The sequence below is a fragment of the Belonocnema kinseyi genome, chromosome 3, assembly GCF_010883055.1.
Source record: "Belonocnema kinseyi isolate 2016_QV_RU_SX_M_011 chromosome 3, B_treatae_v1, whole genome shotgun sequence".
NCBI classification, from domain to species: Eukaryota; Metazoa; Arthropoda; class Insecta; order Hymenoptera; family Cynipidae; genus Belonocnema; species Belonocnema kinseyi.
The window spans coordinates 13,387,598-13,413,203 of record NC_046659.1 but is presented as its reverse complement, the minus strand read 5'-3'; the positions used below and the strand labels follow the sequence as shown (position 1 = coordinate 13,413,203).

The 25,606-nt window shown below is 35.7% G+C and overlaps 1 protein-coding gene across 6 annotated transcripts in view; it reads right to left on the bottom strand.

The window, feature by feature from the left end:
* LOC117170224 (serine/threonine-protein kinase ppk30) overlaps positions 1-25,606 on the bottom strand; it is a 543,229-nt gene that overhangs the window by 380,244 nt on the left and 137,379 nt on the right. For all 6 annotated transcript variants that reach the window (XM_033356845.1, XM_033356844.1, XM_033356843.1 and 3 more), the window contains one exon: positions 18,856-19,149. In XM_033356845.1, the coding sequence (XP_033212736.1) occupies positions 18,856-19,149 (294 nt within the window). The remainder of the gene's footprint in view (positions 1-18,855; positions 19,150-25,606) is intronic.

The window sequence follows — 25,606 nt, the reverse complement described above, 5'->3', positions numbered from 1 at the left end:
CAATCAAGTCAAAAATATTAAATACTAGAATAATAAACGAATATTAAAGTAATGAGATAAATTACATTCAATATGAATTTCTTTGTAAAAATGTTATTTTGCAAATTTAAACTAATTTTTCTTTCAAATTTTCAGCTATTGCAGGCGATGATGTTTCTGAAGGAATCGGTTTATTGAGAAAAGAAATTTTTCTTATAATAAAATACCTATTGAAGGGAAGTTATGATACAGTCAAAGAAATAATTCAGAATCATGTAACCACAATAGCTAAGAATATCGAGAGCTAAAAACTTGTCTTGTGCTAAATCTTTAATAAATAACATCTAAATTATGAAAGAACATTTTTCGTAAATGGTATATATATATATATAAATTTGTGATAAGGACAACCGCAGGATTTCGCCGCGAGCGGGTGCTAATCTAAAAAATTGGACCCGCTCCCAGCGAAATCACGGTAAAATTTCAGCCATAACCACGTCTCACGACCGTGAGATAGGCGCTTACAGTCTGTAACGGAATCAATACGGCGATCCAACAAAAGTATCGTGCACCCTGAGAACACGATAAGGACGATTAGTTTAACAGAAAGTTCCAGGTACAATCGTTGCAAATTTCTTAAAAGGTTTCTATACCTCTCTTTTTTTCATTCTTCTTGGCTATGGTTCTTTTCTCAGCTGGTGCCGAAAATTCGATAACGAACATGGTTCGCTTCTCGAAGTAAGGAAGAACCATGTCCAGCCTCGAGCGTGTAACAGAAACAATTGTCGAGAATATAAAGTTTCAGTATATGCGGCACTTCCCATTCTCGACAATTGACTCGATTTCCCTAGGAGCATTTAGAGGAGCGATATTAAGGTTAATGCCGTAAGAGAAACAGAGATGGTAATAAAGCACTCTTAGTTCCACATTGAGCTTTCTATTGCCGGCTTGTTCTGTTTGTGGTATAGTAGGCGTTCCGCTTATATAGCCCCCTTTGTGGAGTACTTCGGCATGGTTTCGCAGACGTTGATGCGAAAAGTACGATAACTCCGGGGGTTTCTCGCACCATAGAACATGCAGTCGTGCCACGTAACCCCGTCCAGAGGCCTCACTCGCATGGTAGCACTCTAGCAAGAATATGCATTGTTGATCGCATTGTTGATCGACCCATTGTCCGGAGCCCTGCGCGTTCTGTTGTTTTGAACCGCATTTACTACAACTATGTTTGGTGTTGCCATTGTTATCATAGGCCGTTCGGTTTGATTCTAGAGGAATCAAAACCGAACCGAAATATATATATATATATATATATATATATATAATTACAATCTAATTTTAAATGAAACTGCTAGTTTCCTTCCTAGTTTCTTATTGACAGGAGCTAGAGACCGGAGCTAGAGGCCATTTTTTGCACAATCTTTAAATTAATTAATATTTGAATAATATTGATTTAGACCAAGTAGACAAACAAAAATAACATCTTCAGCTATTAATTAATTTTCCTGTTCAAAAAACATACATCAATAATAAAATATGAATTCATATTTAAAAGAAAAACCTTACAAGTATAAGGAATGACGTTGACCTTCAGCTTGTAAGGAGGTTGTAAAGAAAATATTCTCGTATCTCCGTAGCTCAGTTGGTAGAGCATGGTAGAGCATCAGACCCGCAATCTTAAGGACTTGAGCTCATATCCCAGCGGAGCTAGAGAGCATTTTTTTCACAATCTTAAGATTAATCAATATTTACATAATATTGACTTAGACCAAGTAGACAAACAAAATTAATATCTAAAACTACTAATTTTTTAAATCCATATTACAGAAAATTTACATTCGTATATTCATTTTAAAACGCTAGTTAAAAATGACTTTCGAGCAGTTTTTAATTTTGGTTTTATTGTTTCTTACTGCGGTTTTATTGTTTCATTATGTTATTGCTTCTAACAAAGTGGTTCGAAAAGAGGTGTATCAAGATGCTGAGAGAATCTGTTAATTGAAAGATGCGTCTGCAAAGACGGAGCAGCCCATCCACGCGTCCAGCCAATGGTCTGGATTGATTACCAGAAAGCTTTCGATTCAACCTCTCATAAGCTTATCATTCGTCTATTGGAAAGCTTGAAAGTTCATCCACACATAGTGAGATGCATAGAGAGATTGATGCCCCTTTGAAAAACTAGATTTACTATCTCATCTGGAAAAAATCGAGTGACAACAAACAACGTCCCCTTCCATAGTGGCGTCTTTCAGGGTGACACCATGAGTCCTCTGCTTTTCTGCATCACACGTCTCTGTGGCGACACTAATCATCGCGAGAATAAGGTCACTCATGTATATTATATGGATGCCCTAAAGATCTATGCTTCCAGTAAAATCAAACTCAAGAGTGTTTTAAACATCGTCAAGCAATACAAAGAAGAGATAGGTATGGACTTGAGATTGGACGAATGTGACCAAATTTATCTGAAGAAAAGAAAGATTATTGGCGTTCCCGAGGACCCTGAGCTTATGGATTTAAGTGTTATTAGGCAAAGCTCCTCTACTAAAAAGGGTGAGGAACCACGAGATGATTGGTAAAGGAGCATTCCTTTACAAAGCCGCAAAGCAGGCGGCCAATACCCTTGGCCTGAATTTTCACTTCAGAAGTGAGAAAAGTGCATTACTTTATCTAGATGCTTATTTTCTAAGAGCCAAAGTGAAGAAAGCAAGGTTGAAAACTTCGGCCAAGAGCTACTTGACAAGAAAATACACGAAAACTTTTATAGAAATGTATAAGAACAGTCCTTGTCAAAACAGCAAACTTTTTCTTTTCTCAGATCATGCACACGATGAGTACCTAGAACACATACTATCTGGGTGTCCCACTCACGCGGGAACTAAGTATCTTTACATTATTACTGCGGCCCTAAGAGTGGTTTATTACCATCTTTGTCGCTCTAAAGGTGTTAGCCGCGACTCTGCACTGTCGAACGCTCCGAGGGAAATAGAGCCAATTGTCCAAAGCAAGAAGTGCTCAATTTTCTGGAACTACAATTTTCGGACTATAAAAAAAATATTCGGTTAAAGTAATTTTCCTTGTGATCGGCGCTCTCAGAGATGCGAAGCTATCACTAGTGCGAAACTTTATAGCCACACCAGCGTGCCAAAAATTTACCAGGCATTTGCGAGATGAATGCTGAAAGCTGTCATCCTTTGATCGCTTCGTGTCCTCAAAACACACGAGGGTTTCGCCGCACAGTGAAGCCAACTGAAATGTCCATGGATAAATTAACTTTTATCCCAAACTATTTTACCGATTTTGATTGTTTTAATAAAGCTTATGAAATTTGCACAAAGTTGTCCAGGCATATTTTTAAAAAAGTTGTTTAATTTTTTTTATTTAACAATGAAAATTCATCAAAAGTACACAGAATTAGTTGGAAAACTTGTCTTGAATAATGTCTAGCAGTATCAGATATTTTAAAAAAATTACAATTTTTATAAGAAAATTAACCAATTATTGTTTTTTGTTTAAATAAATAAATAATTAACAAATACATAATATTGTCATTTTCCAGTAAAAGGATTTCGTTTTTTTAAATAAAATTCAGATATGTTAAAAATCTCTTGCTACTAGATCTCTATAGCTATATTTTATTAATAATGAACAAATAGTGATTGTTGTTGAAAAATGTAATAAACAAATGCATAATTTGGTAATGCTTTAGTAGATAGATTTACTTTTTTTAACACAAGCAATTAAATGTGTATAACTAAGGGGCCTTTACTCTGATATTTTGGTGTTAGACAACAATTTATAATTTTTAAAGAAATGTAATAAACGAATTACTCTGAGGCCGTTTTTTAATGGAAGCACCATATTGTTTTTTATAAAATCGACTACAAGTTTCAAACAAGAGCTCTCTGTTATGATACTGTAATATCCGATAGGACATGTTCATTATTTTTACAATTACACATAAAAATCAGTCGAAATTATGAAGTGTATAAAAAAAATCTCAGTTCGTTCATGTTTCTCTAAATACAATTACTTTTCTATAACATTTGCATGCACTCGCAATTCAGTATGAATTTTTTTGTTTAAGAAACTCTAGTGTCGAATGAGTGTTAACAAATTATTAAAATGTTCTCTAAGTTTTGAAAGCTCGTATCTGAAACCTCGACACTAGAGTTTCTTAACTGAAAGAATTCATTCTGATTAGCGGGTCAATAAGTATGTTATGGTAAACAGCCCTGCCGCATTATACAGTATCAAAGCAGAGACCTTGTAGTCAAATTGTAGTCGATTTCATAAAAACACAATATGGTTTTTCCATCAAAAACCGGCCTCAGAGTAATTTGTTTATTAAATTTGTTTAAAATTTATGAATTGTTGTCTAACAGAAAAATTTCACAGTAAAGGCCCATTGGTTTTACACTAATTGTTTATTATTGATAAAAAATAACTATAGAGAGCTACTTGCAATGCATTAGGAAATTATTCCTCTGAAAAAACAAAATCTACATATTGAAAATAGCGAAACAAAGAATTTGCTTATTTATTTTTTTGAACAAATAAAAATAATTTTTTTATAACCAATTATCATATAGAGATGTATTTTTAACATATCTGAAGATGATTAAAAAAAAGCATTCCTTTGACTCAAAAATGAAAAAGTTATGCATTTGTTAGGTAATTTTGTTTAAACAAATAAAAAAAATGGTCTGAAATCAAAGAACCTAACAAGAAAATCTATAAGCAAGATATTTATTGTCCTTTCTTTTTAAAAACCGAAACAAATCTATTTGAAAATTACGAATTTATGCATTTGTTTACATTTCCACTTAAAAATTTCTTACTAAGAGAAAAGAGAATCTTACTAAGCTGTCAAGTCCGAGTGTTTCAGCAGCCTCCTCCGCTGCTTTGTACAGAAACACTACTTTGCCCTTCCGTTTGCAACTCTATGTGCTGTACCCAGAATAATCCTGTTGTGAAGACATTCAAGACTCAATATTCCGCGACCCAACTTGACGGCGTGAGATGTACAGTCGAGGAACGGAAGACTTAAGATGCATGCTTTTGTTCATGTGCATAGCCTTTCTTGTCCCGATATCAAGGGATCTGAGCTCGTTCTTCGTCCATGGAACTACTCCAAATGAATAGAGTACTACCGGGACGGCAAGCATGTTCGTTGCAGATACTTTGTTCCTCGCCGACAGTTCGGAAGACCAAATCTGCCGGATGAGACGTTTGTATCTGCTTCGGAGAGTATCCTTTATAGATGTCACATCCTGAATGCGGCTTTGTGGCACGCCCAGGTATGTATAAGTCTCTCCAGCGCAAAGGTGTCGTATAGCGTTTCTATCAACGAGCTCAGGATCTTCAGTGATGCCATTAAGTTTTCCTCGCTTCAAATAAACCTTGGCGCATTTGGTTAACCCAAATTCCATTCCAATTTCCTTAGTATATCGTTCGACAATCCCTAGAGCTAGATGTAGTTGCTCTTTGTTTTTAGCATAGATCTTAAGATCGTCGAACCTAGGTATGTTAAGCTGACGTAACCACATCTTCGAATGGAGTTGGAAACTATCTCATAATTAAGGGCTCGTTTAATGCTAATTTAATGTCCTATTGCCAAATTTAATGCTGCATTATTTTTTTTAAATACCAAGGGTTACGCTAGCTTAACGTTAAGCTGTCGGAACCCCATGTGAAATAAATGTTAAATCCAGTTCTGGCATATCACATAATTAATAACTCATTTAATGCTCATTTAATGCCCTATTGCCAAATTTAATGCTCCACTATTTTTAAAAACCGGGCGTTACACTAGCTTAGTGTTAAGCTGGCGGAATCCCATGTGAAATAAAGTTGACTCGAGTTTTATCCTATCACGCAATTAAAGGCTCATTTAAATCTTTCCAAAACCACCAAAAATTATTTTCCAAAGGCCACCCCTAATACTGAAAACCCACCCTTTATATAAATTATGCAAAAATTGTAAATCTGACCATACTATAATTAAGAACTCATTTAATGCTCATTTAATTGCCAAATTTAATGATATACTAAAATAAAACCCCCCGGGGGGTTACGCTAGTTGAATGCTAAGCTGATGGAACGGCACGTGAAAATAATGTTGAATCAAGTTCTGACCTATGACATAATTAAGGGCTCATTTACTGCTTTCCGGAACCACCAAAGTAATTTTTTAAAAATCAACAATTATCCCTCAAAAACGGTACTTCGAGAAATTATCCTGTATTCTAAGACTATAATCAGTACACATTATTTAATGAAACAAATTGAATGCTTTTAAACATTCTTTTACATTTAAACTTTTACCGAGCACTTCCCCGCCTAGCCTCACAGTTTAAATTAAATAATATTAAAAGAATTTTCACCTGCTGCACAAAACAGATTATTGGCAAACGACTAGTACTGTGTTTCGGAAAAGTAAAAGTAAAATTCTGGTCCTGGTAGCGTTTTGATAAGTGATAAGTGGATAAATAAGTGCTGTTAAGTAGATAGATAAGTGGTGTTTGATAAAGAAATGATTAGCCAAGAAATTGCTTTTTAGTTCGCTCACACATAAATGTTCAAAACTTGAGGCACATCCAAGCGACCGCACTTCGAGTTTTGACAATAACATCCGAGTATTATCCTTTCTTTCATTATAAAAAAATTATTACTTAAGATTTGAAAGGAAATAGAAAATACAATTAACATCTACTACATCATTTTTTATTTGTTTTGCGGTACTTTGGCATATATTAAGATTCCACAAAAAATTATTTGATCTATTTCACTTTTCAAGCAGTGCTTGGTGCCGTGTGCATCGTTATATTCGACCCAGGTTATTTGATTTTTCTGTTCTCTTCCCATTCGTTCTCTAGATTTTGATTAATGTATTTTACAACTCCAATGAGCAGTTACTTGTCCCCTTTATTTTCCGTAAAAAATTTTTCGTTTACGCTGAAAATTTTTTAAATCTGAATAGTTGAAATTTAGACCGTACGCGGTATTACTTGCCTTATTTTCGCGTATCACCTTAGCATTAAGCCAGCCTAATCCCTCTTTTTAAACAGCAGGGGATTAGAATAGTTTAAAAGTTATAAAAGTAGCCTTTAATGAGCCCTCAAATGTTCTTTTTAAATAGCGGGACATTAAATTTGGCAGTAGGGCATTAAATGAGCATTAAATGAGCCCCTAATTATAGTACGGTCAGATTTACAATTTGTCCATCATTTATATTAAGGGTGTTTTTTCAGTATTAGGGGAGGCTTTTAGAAAATAATTTTTGGTGGTTTTGGAGAGTATTAAATGAGCCCTTAATTATGTGATAGGATAAAACTCGATTCAACGTTTATTTCACATGGGGTTCCGTTAGATTGACATTAAGCTAGCGTAACCCCCGGTTTTTTTAAAAAATAGTGGAGCATTAATTTAGCAATGAGGCATTAAATGAGCCCTTAATTATCGGATGGTCAGATTTACAATTTGTGTATAATTTATATTAAGGGTGGTTTTTCAGTATTAGGGGTGGCTTTTGAAAAATAATTTTTGGTGGTTTTGGAGAGCATTAAATGAGCCTTTAATTATGTGGTAGGATAAAACTCGATTCAACGTTTATTTCACATGGGGTTCCGTCAGCTTAACATTAAGCTAGCGTAACCCCCAGTTTTTTAAAATAGTGGATCGGAGGCTCACTTATTAATCCTTCTTCAATCATTTATCAGCAGCAACTTCAACACGAACCCATCCGGAATCCATTTTTCAATCCATGCCTCCAATTCTCTCAAATAAATGGGACTTTCTGAATTCAATACGATGAATCTGACATCAGACCGAATGGATAAGTGTGAATTCGAAAACAAACCGAATGAATCACAATCCATTCGGAAACAAACTTTCACTCTATCTGTGTGAATTGAAAACAAATCCAAACTTAATTTTCATTCCTTTCATATCCGGGCGCATATATAAACTTGAATCTTAACACAGCTTTTAATCATTTTGAAACCTTGCGCCTAACACAATTAGGACGCTTTTTAAAAACACAAGATCTGTCCCATTTTTTTCTGGAAAAAGTATAGGTCCGAACCTGGGCCACAACTGTTTTTTTCGGGATGTATGACATGTGGGGGATCCGATGAATCCGAGGCACATCCAAAAAATCTTTTTAATCCTTCTCAATTTTCGCACAAACATTAACTTCGATCCGAATTCATCCAAGCCTCGGTTTCCGCTCCTCCCTCGCCGTTTTCAAGATAATTAAAAATTTACATTTTTTAGAAGTATTTAAAAAATTCTTTAATTAAGCTAGTTCGAGTTGGTCGAAAATCAACCTCCTCTGCAACGACGTTTGAATCTACTTAATTTTCACGTCTCTTTAACCGTTTTCGAGATAAATCAAAATTTGTAAAATTCCATACATCAAAAACCTGTAAATATTTTTTTTAGTTTTCACGCATCTGTGAACCTTTTATAGGTCATTCAAAATTTTGGATTTTTTTTCTCAAATTTTAAACATTTGTTTAATGGTTTACGTTGATGTGGCTGAGGACCACCCCGTATAGAAAACCTCTGAAAACGTCAGTTTTCCCGTATCTCTCACCCTTTTCATGATAACTAAACATTTTTTTTTAATTTAAAACAAAATGTTTTTATTGGGTTAGTTTATGTAGGTGGAATACAATACCTCTCTGTGAAAAAACTTAACATTTTTGTGGAAGGCGATTCCCCTCTTGGACACCCTGAAAATGTTGTCAGTTTTCGCTTATCTCTCAGCGTTTTCAAGATAATTCAAAATTTTCACTTTTTTGGGGTTGCATTCAAAAAATATTTTTATTGGGTTATTTGGAGTTGGTCAAGGATAAAATCTATTTTCAACCCCCTTTATATCCACTTAGTTTTCATGTTTTCATGTTTCCATGACCGCTTTGGAAAAAATCAAAATTTTGATTTTTTAAATGTTGAAAATTTTTTTTTTTAGTTTGAGGTGTCTCAGGACCATTAGGCTAGAAATGTTTACGTTTTTGAAATTAGTAATTTAGGGAAATTGGAACCTATAGGGTTAAGGGACTTCGCATAAAGTTAACAGAGAAAAAGATTCTTCAGTCAAGCCCTTAGGCGCACATGTTCTGAATAGCTCTTGCGAGAGATTCAAATCCAGTGCCAAGTATATGTCTGTCCAATAAGGAATTGGGTCTTCACATTTCTGCATTAAATTTTTCGAGATGTTTGGCGATATTTCGATATTCGATATGTATAATCTTTTTAGTATTAAATATACTCCATTTGCTGATTCGTAACCGATAAGCAATATCGAGTATACACTAGGGCGTATCGAAAAAAAGTTGTTTGTGCGAAGTCCTAATAGCAATGAAAACTTTGAGATCGAAATTATCAATAAATATAGTTTGCAAAAATAATATACCTGGAATGTTCACATTAAAATAATTTTTATTAAATTTGAATTAAAAGAAAATATTTTAATGTGATATATTGCTCTTTATTTGACCATAAAATTAATTTTCGATATATAAATAATCAGAAAATATATTTCGACGCAAGTGGATTTGTACCTACATAGCAACCAATTAAATAATTAAAATCAATCAATTAATTCAAATCAATAAACATGATGATCATTTATATACCGAAAATTAATTGTATTGTCATATAAAGAGCAATATATCACATTGAAATATTTTCTTTCAATTCAAAGACAATAAAAATTATTTTAATGTCAACATTCCTCATATATTATTGGTGCAACATATTGCAAATACATTCTCATTAACGTATATCACATTCGGCTTTTTTTACATTTCAAAGTCAACTAGCGATGACAAACAATATTTTAACGAAATTATGGATATACAGGTATAAATCGACTTGCTTTGAACTATTTTCATTGATAATTTCAATCTCAAAAAAGTTTTGATGTTTAAATTTGAAGAACTTCGTTTTTTGAAATTTATAGCTATATCTTCTATGCGGTTTAACGGACTTGGGCTATCTCTTCTCACGTTTCCCGAAGTGAATCAAGGAAGATGAAATTCTACTTTTTAAAATAAAGAATACTACTAATACTTTGCTACAAACCTAACCCAATTAGAAAAGTCTCCTCTTTTAGGTGTTTGAGAGAGCTATTCAATAAAAGCGTTAAAGAAAACCTTCAGCTTTTAAGAATTTTTCCTTGCAGTTAAACCTAGTCGTAGAACAGTTCATCACTTATGCTTTAGTGATATTAGAGAATTCAATGCGATCAGGAACGAAAGCCTGCAAGCGCTTCAAAACTTCTTAAAGGATATTTTGGACTTTTCAGAGTGGCACTGTGCTGCTAAAATCACTGCTTCTTGTGAAATCGTGGAGGCCATTAGCTGTTTCTATAGCTCGCTTATTATACCTTATAATGCCGATGTGGAAAGACTAATTTCTTATTATAATTTAATTAAAACCAATGATTGATCATCTCTGACGCCAGAAGTAACAAAATACAACTAGTATATCCAGATTAATATGCCATCCGTAACTTAGTTTCACATTCGACCAGCTACATTTTCTATAGTTGACGATGAAAAATCGAAAATCTCAAAAATGGAGAAATTAAAGTAACAAGAATAGTTTTGCACAGTTTTCCGCATTTTCTAAACCAACAACTTAACGAAAAAGGAGATCTCCTAATTGTTAAAGAGAAAAAAGCAAAGAAACAACGGAATCAAAATATAGAACAAATATTGTTAAGTTTTAGAATACTGCATCCTTGATTTATACATTTTTTCACATCTTTTAAATGTTTTAATATATACGGTATAATAAATGCATTTCTAAATATTGATTTATTCTATTTATTTAGTTTCAAAATTGTTTAAATTGGTGTTAATTTATATTTAAAGTTGAAAACTAATTATTCTTGACCTTTGCTGTCCGAGAATAAGGGTAAGGTGTGAGGAGAAAAAGTGTTTAGTCCGAAAATTAAAAAATGTTAGGCCCTGTTAAGGATGGCTAACAAAAGCCAATTATATCTCAACATCGGATCATAAAATGGCGTTTCACCAAATACCCCCGAAAGAATAGAGTAAAAGATCAATGCTTTCTCAGTGCCAGGCAGCGGTCATTTTTATTACACTCAAATGTCCTTTGCTTTAACTAATTTACACGCAAACTTCCAGGGATTAATATATCGCATAAAAGGCTCAGAATTAGAAACACATACCTTTGCCTATCTTGGTGATATCATGATCATTACCAATACATTCAAGGGCCACGTAAAATGACTAATACTATTTACCGAAATAGTGCTATTAGCTACCTCGGGCCTTACTATAAATCCGAAGAAATGTCTATTCTTTCGGTACTAAATCCATTATCTTGGACACATGATGAATAATGATAGAGTAAAAATCAATCCTGAACAATTGGCTCCCATGTTTCATTCCCTGGCACCGAAGAATTCGCAAAAATTGCCCTTGGATTGGACATGAGGAGTAAGAAGCGGCCTTCTTGACTTTATATTGTTAGCCTGGATTTTATCCCGACGGGATACCGTTTATCAGGTTCTTCAACACCTGCCAGAAATGCAAGGTGTAACAAGCCAAAACACCTAACAAAATGGGACATCAAGTCATTGAACAACCATCGTTTATGGTTGGAGCTGATATTATGGGGCCATATACATCTTCCTCAACCCAGCATAAATGCATATTGGTTTTCCAAGATTTCTTTAGCAAATAGATAGAGATCACTCCATTAACCAGTTAATGGCCAATGTTGCAGCTGATCAACATTCACTATTTTCGATTTTTCTAATTTTTAGGTAACGGGCTTAGAATTCCGCAAAATCAGTGCGTGCATTAGATCAAAGTGGACTGTTCTGCATCTCGTAAGGTGGTTTTGAGCTATTGTATACTCAATAAAAAGCGAGGAATATATAAATAAAATTTTGTGTGTGCAAAAATCGATCAGAAAACAACCACACAATGTTCCTGAATTTGTTCAGAATTTTTATTTAACGTGATCAAGACTTGGCCCTTAGAGGGTTAAAAAGCGCAACCGGTCCCGCGATCGCTAAGGCTTTCTATTATGCTATTATAAACCTTTGGGGAGTTGAGGTGACGGCCGCTGTTTTGGACCCTCATTCGCCTACATAGAAACGTAAGGTAGCCCGAGCATTAGGCCCAACACTGTCCCCACTTCAGGGAGGTTTTTCCGATGGGAAGGTTTTCAAAATATGTCCGCGGAATATCTCGCAGGCCCTCTGCAGCAGGATGAAACTTTACAGGTTCCACTCGAGGAAGTCCAGGAGAAGGAACCAGCAGCAGGAGCTCCTAGCCCAGCTTCTCAACGAGAAGGAGGACCATGTATTTAAAGGCGACGCCACAGAGAGGGCGTAAAGCACTGTGAAGCCAAGCGCCAGGCCCTTTATAGGCGCTGCAACAATTGCAAAGAACAACTTCTGGATATGCCTCCTCTCTATAATAAAAAGCTGAATACTCTTAATTTGGATCCGACCCTCTCAGTCAATTAATAATATTGCCAATTATTAATTAATAATTAAATTATAATTAATTAGTACGATAAGAAATTAAAGTACTTTAAAATGAGTACCGCTTGTACAACCACTTTTTTTTCATTCTTCCGAGTTCATTGTCGAGTATCTCATTGGCCCATGATAGCCATGGCACCGGATCGCCTCTTTCTTGATTGAATTCACTGGGGGTTTGACAATCTTTCATGAGGATTTCCCGATCTGGTCCGGTTGGAGTTTTAATGTGGTAAAATTTTGACATCCCTATTTTTCTCTCAGCGAGCCAGAACAGAGTCATTAAAAAAGGAAGGGGGTGGGAGAATTTATTAGTTCCGTGAACCTATTTGATTATGCATAAAATACAATAAATACTTGAATGGGTGTTTTTTTGTGAAGGGTAAGTCTCTCTGAATTCTTTCGGTCGACTATTTTGAATATTCTGCATAAAACCAAACGTATTTATGTCTTTAATTTTAATAACAACGGGAATTTATAAGGAAAAACCTTGTTTTTCGATTTCTTCCGGACTTTTTATTTCGAGTTGTACAATAATAAAGTTTTGGAATTCGACTGATTCCCTTATCAGATTTTCTTTTACGTTTTGAAGAATTTAACCGTAGTTTGTTCATATATTATTTTTGGAACCAATTATAGATATGGATAGATAAAGAATCGACGAAATTTAAGAAGTATTAAACACACGTTCTTCATATTATTATGAATTCTCATTTTTGGAAATAAATAGGACCTAAATGGTACATAAGTATGTTGAAATTAAATATTAATTATTTGAAGCTGAGAATTTTTTAAATAATATTTAAGTTAAAAATTAAAATTATAACGATAATGGAACGGGTACCTTCCGATCCCATTTTAAGACATTATAATAACAGGCTTATTTTCATTATTATCTTGGCATAATTTGCTTGTTCCAACCTGACACGCGTCTTAAACAGTATATTTGAAGAACTTTTCTAAGGATTTTCCACCACGCTTCCGTTTTCTACTTTTCAAAAAGGTCCGATTCCCAAATGTACACTGTACATATTTATAAATGTTAGAGTTCAACTAATTTAAAAATATGATTTTGATTTAACGCATAGATTGACACAATGAACGTCCACATATTAGAATAATTATGAATGTTTTAATTAATATTACGAGTACAATTAGTACAATAAAAAGTTACGACCACTTAGCCTAAGCTTGCGTTTTCCAAATTTTCTAACGGCTCGACGCTACCTATCAATCTTGCATGAAAGCAACCATATACATATGTATTTTTCTATCATTTGTCCATCCTTGTAAGATGCTACATCTCCAAGCATAAACAAAAATTAAATAATTCCTTAGGGTCATGTGACAAAGCTAAATACCTATATTACCGACCTCACTTTTTCAGTTCACTGAATGTTTTTTTGAACCTAAGAACTTTATTTGTAAATAAAATATCCACCTGAAACTTTGGAAAATGTATTAGAGTACAATAAAGTACGTCTAGGTACTGCATTTTAGTAGGAACTTCACTGAAAATTATTTCATCTTTTTTCTGAACCTCTACATTTTTTGAATGTTGGAACCTTTTTTATACATAAAATATCGGTCTCAAACTTTGAGAAATGCAAGAGCCGAAAGAAAAGTACGTTTACGTAGAAAGCTTAAGAATAAAATATGTAAAAAAAATTTCAACTATCAATTCCATCGGCATCAGCCGGTAACGTTGTTTACGAAAATACGAATCCTCTAGAGCCTCGTCTAGTGGCCGCTAGGGTTCGTATTTTCGTATACAACGTTACCGGCTGATGCCGATGGAAATGATATTTAAAATATATTTTTTTACATCTTTTATTATTAATATTTGTACTCAAACGTAGTTTCCTTTCGGCTCTTGCATTTCTCAAAGTTTGAGACCGATATTTTATGTATAAAAAAAGTTCCAACGTTCAAAAAATGACGAGGTTCAGAAAAAAGATGAAATAATTTTCAGTGAAGTTCCTACCAAAATGCAGAACCTAAACGTACTTTATTGTACTCTAATACATTTTCCAAAGTTTCAGCTGGATATTTTATTCACAAAAAAAGTTCTTAGGTTCAAGGAAACATTCAGTGAACTGAAAAAGTGAGGTCGGTAATATAGGTATTTAGCTGTGTCACATGCTTTTAACCATCACACAACAATCCAATCGTCAATAACAAATAGAATGATTGTATTCACTCGGTTTCCGTCTTTCTGCAACAGGGCTTACATTTCTAATCACACTATCGCCTAGATTCTTTTCAACCAAAGTATCATTCCCTTTTTGAAGTTTTTCAAGACCCTCCATATTAATTTGATTGACGTTTGATTTTATACATTCAATGGAATCTTCCTCATCATGCAAATTTTCAACATTCTCATCTTCTGAACTATAATCGCTGTTTACATATTCTTTCAAAATCGGAAGCCAAATTTGAATTTGACCTACATGCGTAGTAGTCGGAGTATTCTTACATTCACAATAAAAATTCTGAATATAATACTTATCCGACTCACCTGTTGATACACTATTAGTTTTAATAAACACAGTGTCTCCTATTTCAGATTTAATTGTAGTATTGCGGTTCTTATACTAACGATCTTTTGCTTCCTTATGATCGGTCGCAATCTTCTCTTGTATCTCATTTCTAATTTCTGCTAGATTTCTAAGACTCTCAGAATTGATCGTAATCATTCTAATATTACCGTGTTAATAACGTGATACAAAACCATATACAGCTTCAAACGGAGTATGACCTGTTGATTTACAAATTGACGAATAGCTAATCACATTCTAATTTCTTTGCATCTTGATCCCGCCTAAGTCCTTCAAAATCCAAAAGATTTTATTATAAAGCAGGTAAAATTGCCTGATTTAATCTCTCCACTTGCCCATTGGCTTGAAGCTGCCTACTTGACATTACCGTATACTCGATACCAAATCAATGAATGAATTCTTCAGCCCTCTTGATCATCATAGGCGCTTTTGTATCCTTGACCGCGTATAACTGACAATATTTATTTAAATATTATCACATATATCATCACGCTCGACAGTCCCCGAAAATGTCAAAATGAATACTGATTAGAAAAGGTCCTATTCGAATCGTTGCCAACACTACAGCCGATGCACCCATGTGGAATTCACTGTGTTTGACTAGCAGACATATAAAGACCTAAAATAGGCTCCGAACTAATCAATTGTTTTATTTTCTGAGAAGAAAATTCCTGAGTTCACCTTAGACAAACTTTACACCGGATTTCCGATTTTAACCGGCTGAGGAAATTCTACACTTGCTTTTATGTGTTTCACACCTGGTTGCATTCCATCTATTCCAATTGCAAATGTAAAATAATCTACCATACTTTAGGCATCTCCAAACTGCATTTTTTAAGTTTAAAGTAAAACCGACTTAGAAAAAAGGTTCAAAACCTCGTTTATTTTTTGTGAAAATCTTCCCACGTATAGGGATAAATCAAATTGACCCGTCTCATGCTGAGTTACAAAAGCTTCGTTTTTTTACGCACTTTTAGTAAATGCAATGTGTAGATTATTATTTTATTATTATTCTGCCTTGTGTTAATATCGCAAGAGCCCCCGATGCTACGATAATCCCTTTGCGTCACCTTGTGAGCCTAAACGTGACTCCAAAGCCCTCTCTATACGGTAAGGACCGCAGCCATGGCCGATATTCCTTACTCACTGAAGTGACAAAGGATATGAATATCTGTCTCATCGTCTCTTCCGCAAAGACGAAAGAGAAGGCTTTCTGGAAGCCCTATCTTATGTCTGTGATATCCAAAATTTCCATGACCCATAAACCACTCTGTTAGGGCTTTGACTTCGTTCCTCTCGAACTTAAGTTATCATTTGCTCGGCTAGAGCTTAGCTTAAAAACCAAAAGTGTTTTGCCTTCCGGCAAATAGTGGCCAGTCTCTATTAATTTTCATGTTTCTTGGTCAGTAAACTGTTGATTTCTTTAGTGACTAGCCTACTGGAGATACCTACGACTGGCCCAGGCCCAGCGAAGTTTTGTCTTGCTGCTATTTTTACCAGCTTGTCCGATATCGCCTTGCCTTTGATGCTGCTATGTCGAGGGATCCAAAGTAGAGGCACTCGTTTTCCGTCTCTAGGTTATTCAGTGCCTCAAAGCACTCCTATACGAATAGCCATGTAGTCATTGTTCCATTCAGAGCCATTATAGAAGTCCTGCTATCTGAGCAAATCCGGATTTTTCTTTTTTGCTCTACTCCTGTGTCTTGTAGGCGCACTGGTTGTCTCCATCACTGAGCAGGTGTGCCTCGCCGTTCATTTATTTCTCCTTCGCGGATAGGCTAAAACGATACTTTTTTTCTAAGAGCTAGCGAGTGTTGCACGTTTCGACATAATCAAATTATTCGCCTTCGCAGAAAACACTTTCGATGATAATAATTCCGAAATTAGTTTTAATGTCAAGATTTTATCCGTATAAATTTTCCCTTCGACAACTTAACCTCTTCCTCAATTAAATTTTCATAAGGCAACATTAATTCACAATCACCGACTTGTATATGAACAAAATCAATCGATCCCGACTAAATAACAAATATTTCGTTGACAGTTGGTCTGAACTCTTCAAGGTTTGACTGGATGTTTGATTCTTTAGCAAACGGAAAATTATTTCAATGAAAATAAGTTATTGTATCACCGACTTCATAAAATGCAACAGGAGGTAGTGTAGTAAAAGATATACCAATGCATATTGGCCTGGAAGACCACCAAAAGTGGTTAAAATTCAATATTAATCGGATTTATATGAAACGTGGTAAAAGGGAGTTGCTGAGTTCGCCAATTTTGAATGCCGTCAGAATTCATAAATACAACACGGCTAGAATCAATATTGCACTTAAAATTTGTAATTTTTTCAAATCTGTATTAAAGTTAGTGAAAGGGAGTTTTTGAGAGGTTACTAATTTAGAATTTGGCGTCAAAAGTTATGAATTCAAAATGAAAGATCCAATATGGTGCCTAAAATGTTGAAATGTTCGCATATTGATACTAAACTCAGTAAAAAACATGTGTTTAGGTAAATTATTTCGAATTTGACTTCAAAAGTCACAAACTTAAAATCGCAAATCTAATATGAAAACTAAAATTCCACTTTTGTTTATATATTCGCATGAATTATAATGGGAAGTATTTTAAAAACTTTAATTTCACACATGTAGTACTTGTCTTAGAATGCCTGCAGTTAGCCTACAAAAGTCGTGGCAACCAAAGTCTACCACGTGGAGGTTATGGTGCATGTAAGACCTCCTTTCGGGTTGTTTAATTAATGCGAGTCACCTTGCCTTTCACCAATGGGGGTGCTGTTTGAAATGTGTCCTCTTGCCTCTCATTTTTTATGTTCGTCCTGGTCAAACTCCTTCGTTGGTTAATTTAAGTTCATTTTATATATACCTAATATACAACTGATACGTTTTGGGAAGTCTAGTTTTGCTCGGCTTCTTCGCCTTCCATTTCTTTCATATCTTCCACACCCGATATCCTCGACAAAGTCGTTACGTTCTCTTCTCAAGAAATTGTAAGTGATAACTTTTTTACATCGCCAGGGTTTTTACATCGCATGTAGTTGAAATTTTTAGGTCAGAGGAATATATGAATCTACAGAGGGGATTAGTTAATTCAATTGAATCTTACAAAGTGTGTTTAGACAATTTTATTAGGTTCAGAGAAGATTTAGAGAGATTTTTTTCATTTGAGGCGCACGTCTTTTTACAATGATTTTTTTAATACAATTTTTTTACAATTATTGGTATTTGAATTTCAAAAACTAATTTTTCCAAACTTTAAAGATTAGAAAAAATTTCTTTGATAAAAATATTTTATATTTCAATTCAGGAATATTATAATTCGGGAATTTTCGAGTTCATATATTTTGTAATTCGGTAATTTTATGTCGGGAATTTTATTATTTGGGAATTTTCTAATCCGAGATTTTTATTATTTGGAAATATTATACCTTTGCAACTGTCCACGGTCAACTTTATTAGCTAATATCCTTGTCAAATGTCAGAGGTGACAGAAGGTATCGAGGTACCTACTTAAAGATCTAAAGTTCAGGAACTTTATTATATCTTCATATCCTAATAAGTCAGTATCCGTAAGTAATCCCATTACGCTACATAAGCTAATAAATTTGATATTCACTGTTCATATTTAATTTTTTTTCTCACAGCTCTTACATTCTGGTTATTCTTACATGGCACAGAATATCCTTAAAACAATTTCAATAAGATAAATGAAATACATAGAATAGAGTCTAGAAAAACGTAGCTATAAAACATAAATTGAATAGAATATTACCCTGATATTGGTTTATGCGAACTCCAAAAAGATTGTGGCGAATTATTCCCAAGCCGCCCGAGTAGTTTAGAGCTAGGGAAAACGTTGTTTTTATTATCTTCAACATTTAGTCTTTGTGTTAGACTTCTGACTCGGGATAATAACGTGGAAAATAAATTTTCTGCAGTTAGAAGTTCAAAGCCATCGTCGTCGTCTTCTCCAGATGACAAACTATCGACCATATCAGATGCCTGTCTTCTCGGCCGAGAGCTTCTCAAGCGATGCATATGTCGTTGTAAAATATCGTCACCATCTCTGAAAAACAACAAACGCATATCAAATTAAAATATTAAATTAAACTACAACACTTCCATCGACCTTGCAAAAACTATTAAATTTTATGAAATAAATCTACGGGAAAAAATCTATAATAACATAATATTAAAATACATTTTTAATTTTGATATTATTATTATAATATAATATTATTTACATAATTAAAAAAAGGTTAACAACTACTGCAGCATCCCACTTGGAGTAAATGCAATCTATGAAAATAACATTGGCTCCCAGCCTTCTGAATCCGTCTCACAAGTGCCTCGCCATGTTTTTGGTACCTGGATATGGCTTCGAGGTTCAAAACCAATAATACTTCAGCACCTCCGAGAACACCGATCACAAAGACAATCATTTTAAGCTTCACAGATTTTATATCCTGCATGTGGCTCCGCAGAACGCTCAGGTGTGTTATGTCTCTACAGTGTCAAGATGTCTAATAACACATATCCATAAGATCAGGGTCCTCGGCAACACCAGTAAGCCGTCCTCGCTTCAGATTAATCCTGACACACTTGTTCAATCTAAAGTATTTACAGATCTCTCTTTTGTACTTCTGTGTACCCCCCATGTTATGGGTTATTCCTTCGGGACCACCCGGTGGTTTTGTTATAGGCCTTTCGGTTCGATTCTAAAGAATCCAAACCGAAATAAAATATACAATACCATATATATTAAATATTCGGTTTCAGAATATATATTATATATTTGGCTCAATGTACAACATACAGAGGGATTTACTGATGTTGACTATTATTTTTTTTCGGGATAATGTTGAACTCTGAATCGTGAAAGAAATGAGAGAAAGAGAGAATATATGGAAACGCTTTACATTAAAAAAAAGTTATCAATTAATTTAAAGATTGATTTGGACATGTTTAACAAGAGTTATGCTAGTATGATTAATTATATTTATCACGGAGTTTTCATAAATGTTTATTTTCTTTTACTTCCTGTATTTCTGATGTGCTTATGATGGATATTTCACGTATGTTTATCACCGGTTTGCCTTTTGACCCTCACTGGATGTTTCAGGTATGTTTTTGATGGGTTTTCGATTTTCACCATAGTTTGTTTCTCGGGTGTCAGGAATAGAGCATCGTGGTTTCATTGCTGCTTCTAACTGCTCGAATACATATTTTTTGTTTTATTTTCTATTTTTGCCTTGATAAGGACGCTGTACATTCTATGGCTCTTGTCCAAATTTGGTAAATTTGGCTCTTGGCAAATTTTAAATTGCTTTAATTTTAGGCTTAACTACAGTAAACTTCTTTATATTTCTGCGACCTTGAAACGTAAAATTTCGAGAATTTTATGGCTGGAGGGGCGTTCACCTCTACCCGGAGTCGGATAGATATTTTTGTCAAGCAACATTTATGGGTTGTCTCGGCCTTGTATTGATACGCCCACTGTAAGCATCTTTTTAAACTGCGCATGTTACTAAAAAGTGCGGGTCTATTTGAAATCAATTAAGATTTACTATCTATAATAATACAGGTAAATACACCCGACACTCAATGTTTCGACGTTTAGTAAGTCCTAGAAATGCTGGCCAATGTAGTTTCTCAGCTCAAGGGGCGAGAGACTGTGGAAATGTCTGGAACGTTAGCACAGTGCTTGACACGAAATGCAGACAACTTTTTGGTAAAAATATTATAAACGTGTAAAAGTAAGTTTGAAGATTAATATTTTTTAGTGTAGAATGCTAGGATAAGTAAAAATGTCGGCCGTCAGAAGGCTTAGCACATGGGACTGCTACTGCTTACGACATTTTGGATCAAATAGTTGTCTTCATTTCCATGATGTCATGCTAAAATACTAAATTCAAACCAATGCGAGCTTCTACCTCTTCGGAACTCTTTTTTTTGTTTGGTCAGTCACTGACACGAGCGTGAGCATACAGCCCCTAGAGGAATCGTTCTGGGCGGTGAATGAACTGTTTAATTTGAAATAAGCGTGTCAGGGAGACCTGAAATAGGTGGCGTTTGAAATAGGCAATCTCTAAACTAAAATGAAATTTACTATATATACATATACTAAATAATATAAATTATTACTACCTCTGTTCCCTACCTAGAGTTTCTGGGACCCAAATTTACTCAATTATCCCACATTCCTAATTAAATACTCTTAATACCTAAAACTATTTAAAAAAATAGGTAATGAGTAACCCGACGGTATAAAATAAATGACACACCCCAAGAAAATTGATAATTTAGGCTTTGCCTGGCGTGATCTTGCAACCGGGAAAAACTATTAAGGGACCGTTAAATTATTATGTCGTATGCTTAACGGGGGGGGGGGGGAGTCAGCTGTAGTGTGAACACCATGTTAAAGTTACATACACTTGCTATAGAAAACACGTAAAGGATGAGGGAGTAAGTATTGTCCGAAAAAAGCCTGAATTACTGCTTAAACGGCCCCTAAACAGCTGGATGATAGAAAAATAGAATCTATACACAAAAAATGTGCAATTTTTTACCAATGTAGCGTCATCTTGCTGCCTGGAAAAACATATATCTAGTAGATTCTCGAGTTTTTTTTTCGTTGAAAATAACTGGTCTTCGAACAGCCATATATCAGCAAATGATACACTTCCTGCCAAAAATGGAGTATTTTAGATTTTAGCGCCGTATTCAAACCGGGAAAAATACCTGGCTGGTAGATTTCCTAGTGTTTTTGATTAAAAATAACTGGTTTTCAAGCGATAAGACGCTAGGGAGTCCAATACATACCTCTGAAAAATTGGATAATCAAAAGTTTAGTCTAGCGTGAGGATGACTGCAGAGCCATCTTGAAACCACAAGAAATGTCTAGCAAGTTTAGTTTCGAGTTGTTTTCCAGTAAAAGTAACTGGTCCTTTAACAAGTAGATGGTAGAAAATCATAGACTTGTCTCCAGAAAATTTATTTCGGCCGTCTGCAGCGTCATCTTGCAACTCGGCAAAAGTCTGGCAAGTCTATTTTCTAGTTTTTGTAGAAAATCATATACCTACCTCTAAAAAATTTACAAATTAGGCTCTTCATACTCAATATGAACCCTCAGAAACAAAATTTCCCAGGAAGATGAGATGTAGTTCTCTTGGTGGAAACCCTCTTTAAGCTTCGAGGTAAAGCACTGTGAGCATGTGCGAATGTGCTGTAGAGAGAAACGTCTGATTTTAAGAAAATAATAGTATTCCATAATTTTTGTTCAAGTTAGTTTGACTCCCGTGGGATTCTGGCAATCGTGGAACCTGGTCGCAATGCTGTTACGCAAACTTCTAGGAACCTCCCAGGTGGTTTAATCTACGTGGATAATTTTCAGTTACAAATATCTCGTAAACCGTGAGAGATACACAAAAATGAATGGCATTTTTTAATTTTGAGTACCACGTTTATTGTATAGATAGATAGATAGATAAACTTTAATTTTTTGGCCTGCTGACCTTAAAAAATGTACTTGCTTACACTTCCATTTTCTTTACAGAATTTTCTTACAACTAACTCTTAAAAACTACCATCTATCAAAACTTTATCTCTAAGAATGCACGCTCTTATAGTCTTGCCTTCCTCGCTTGGCCTCGCCTCGCACGAATCACCTTACTTTTTGCTTTGCATCACATCCCCAACCTCTGCCTCCAAGACTACTACTAAATACTCATCTACTATTTACAATATTTACAATTTTCTTACACCTACTTCTTCTCCTATTTACAATATCTCCTTCTCCATTCCTATTCCTCCTTTCTTCTCTTCTTCTCCATCTAACCCAACACCCCCTTCACCCACGCTAATGCCCTTTTGTCCCGCTTTTAATGCAGCAATACCACCATAGTTATCCCACTCCTTCCCACCTCCTCACATTCCTTTTCCTCTAGAAGGCCATAACCTATTAAAATCCTCCATGAATTCTTTTATCTTCTTTAGGGCCTCTTCGCTTTTTACTAGTAGCACTATGTCATCTGCAAACGCGTGTGACTATATCCTAATCATGCCTAACCTAAATCCTTCAACCACTCCGGCCGCTAACTTACCTTTCATATCTGCTATTAAAATTGCAAAAGGCGTTGGGCTAACCGGACACTCTTGCCTCAACCCCCTATCCAGCGAGAAACCCTACGAAATTCTCTCCCCTCTTTTCAGTCTATCTTTCGTCTCTTAATACACCACCCTTACCCTCTCGATTAGGCCTCCCTCGAATCCCCTCTCCACCATCACCTCCCACAACCTGTCCCTTTCCACCAAAGGAAACGTGCGCCTTTGAGATTCACAAAAAAATGCGTAAACTTTCGCCCCATTTTTCGCTAATTCTCTATACACCACGTGCTGCAGAACTTAGATGTTTTCGATAGTGCTCCTACCCGCCCTAAAGCCCGCCTGCGTCTCGGAAAATATTCCTTTCCCTTCGACATCCTTCCGTAGCTTCGCCGCCAACACCACCATTTGTCCACCGTATTTATTAGCGTAATCTCTTTGTAATTTTCCTGCCTATCTCTATCTCCTTCCTTATCGAGTATCAGTATTAAACCCTCTCTTAACCCTCCTGGGAATCCCTCTCTCCGTCATACTTTCTTCACTACCTCTTTCAGCCTCTCCCTAACCTCTTTTGTACTAAACATACAGCCCTGCTTCCTTCGAACTTCTTAACCTCCCAACATCTGTCTCTATATCCTTGCCATCCAACCCTTCCACCTTTGCCTCCCTCGTTTTTCTACTCCCATCATCTCTCTTTCGAGAATCTGAACCTTAAAAAGATTCTTTAAAAAACTCCCTCCACTCCACACTCTTTATCTTCTCGCTTATCTCCACTCTACACTTCCTAAATCTATTTATTATCTTCCACACATCCCCCTCTGTCTTACCACTTATTAACTTCTCTTCCAGATCTTTCTCCTTTTCCTGTGCCTTATTTTTACACATCAATCTAAAATTCTTTCTCAATTTTGCGTATCCCTCCCTTTTCGTAGTTCTCTTTTTCTAACTTTGTACTTCCCTTTCATCTTTTTACAGTCTTTATCCCACCATGGCCTTACCATTCCTTTCTTCTCCTCGATGAATATCTTTTTTCTGCACAGATACTTTCACTTTCTCTTCCACATTCTCCCGCATCTCTTTCAGTTACTCCCCTTCAAAGCATACATTCCAAACTGCTCCTGAAACTTCTCTATTGCGTCTCATCCAGCTCACCCTCTCCCCCAACGACACTTCTTCTCCACCTTGCCTTCCGCCGCCCTGATTTAATCCTTCCTTCCATTGCGAATCTCTCCGTCTCCTCCCACCCTTGCATATTCATGACTACGTAATCTATCACCGATTTACCTACCTTACTTACATATGCATATTCTCCCTCCTCGACCCCTATTATCCTACCATTTGCCACCACCCAGCCTCTATCATTCATCCAGTTTTTAGAATCTTCCCCTGCTTATTTATTAACTTATCCTTCGATTTCCTTTCAAAGTTCTTCCCTTCCCTCCAAATTCTCGCATTACGCCCCCCCCCCCTGTACAGCTATACCATCCTCTCTCTCTTATAGCAAATCTTTCAACCTTTCTTTAATCCTTTCTGTCCCATCCTTACTGTACACAGTCACAAACCTAAACCTTACCCCTCCTATCTTCACTGTCCTCATTTGCACGCCTTCCTCCTCTACCTCTCCATGACCTTCCTCTAATCAATCCCTAACCCCATTCATAAGTCCTCCGCCAGCTTTTCTTGACTTAACCACCTCCAGCCAAACTGTGCCTACTTTGCCTTTAATTTATCATATGTTCTGCAGCAGTGTTTTCACGCCCTCCCTTTCTTCGACACTCTTTAGCTTCAATCATACTACCACTATTATTTCTCCTGTCTGCCTTGTTTTTTCACTACATTCTCAAATCCATTGCCCTTATCCTTTCCATATCCGCTCTATCCTCCTTTTCATTCCTACGCTCTCCCACTTTGTCTTCTATCATATTCGCTACCTTAACCCAAATACCTTTCTTCTCATTCTCCTCCCTACCACCTACTTCTATTTCTGACGTGCCCTCCACCTTCCGAAACCTCTTCTTCGATTTTTCCTTCCACGCCCTAATTTCTTTTTTCATCTGCTTCATTTTAACTTATTTGCCCTTCTTTACCGATACGACCTCCCTCTCTAATCTTTTTACTTTCTCTTTCAGCTGTTTTACGTCCTTTTCCCGATCCTTTACGATTTTTTTTAAACGGACTCCACTGCGCTTTTCTCCGGTCTCTCTTGGCTATCTCTCTTCCTCTTCTGGAGATCCTCTCACTCGCGCTAGACGCTCTCTCCCTTGCTCCCTCGTTTCCTTCGTTACGCCTTTTCCCTCTCCCTGAGGTGCCACTCGAAACCGGGTCCCACACAATGGCCCGTTCTGGCATTTGGCCAATTTCAAAGATACTATAAACGTTGATGCGGTACCGGGTGTCAGAGTGGGGAACTATATACATAT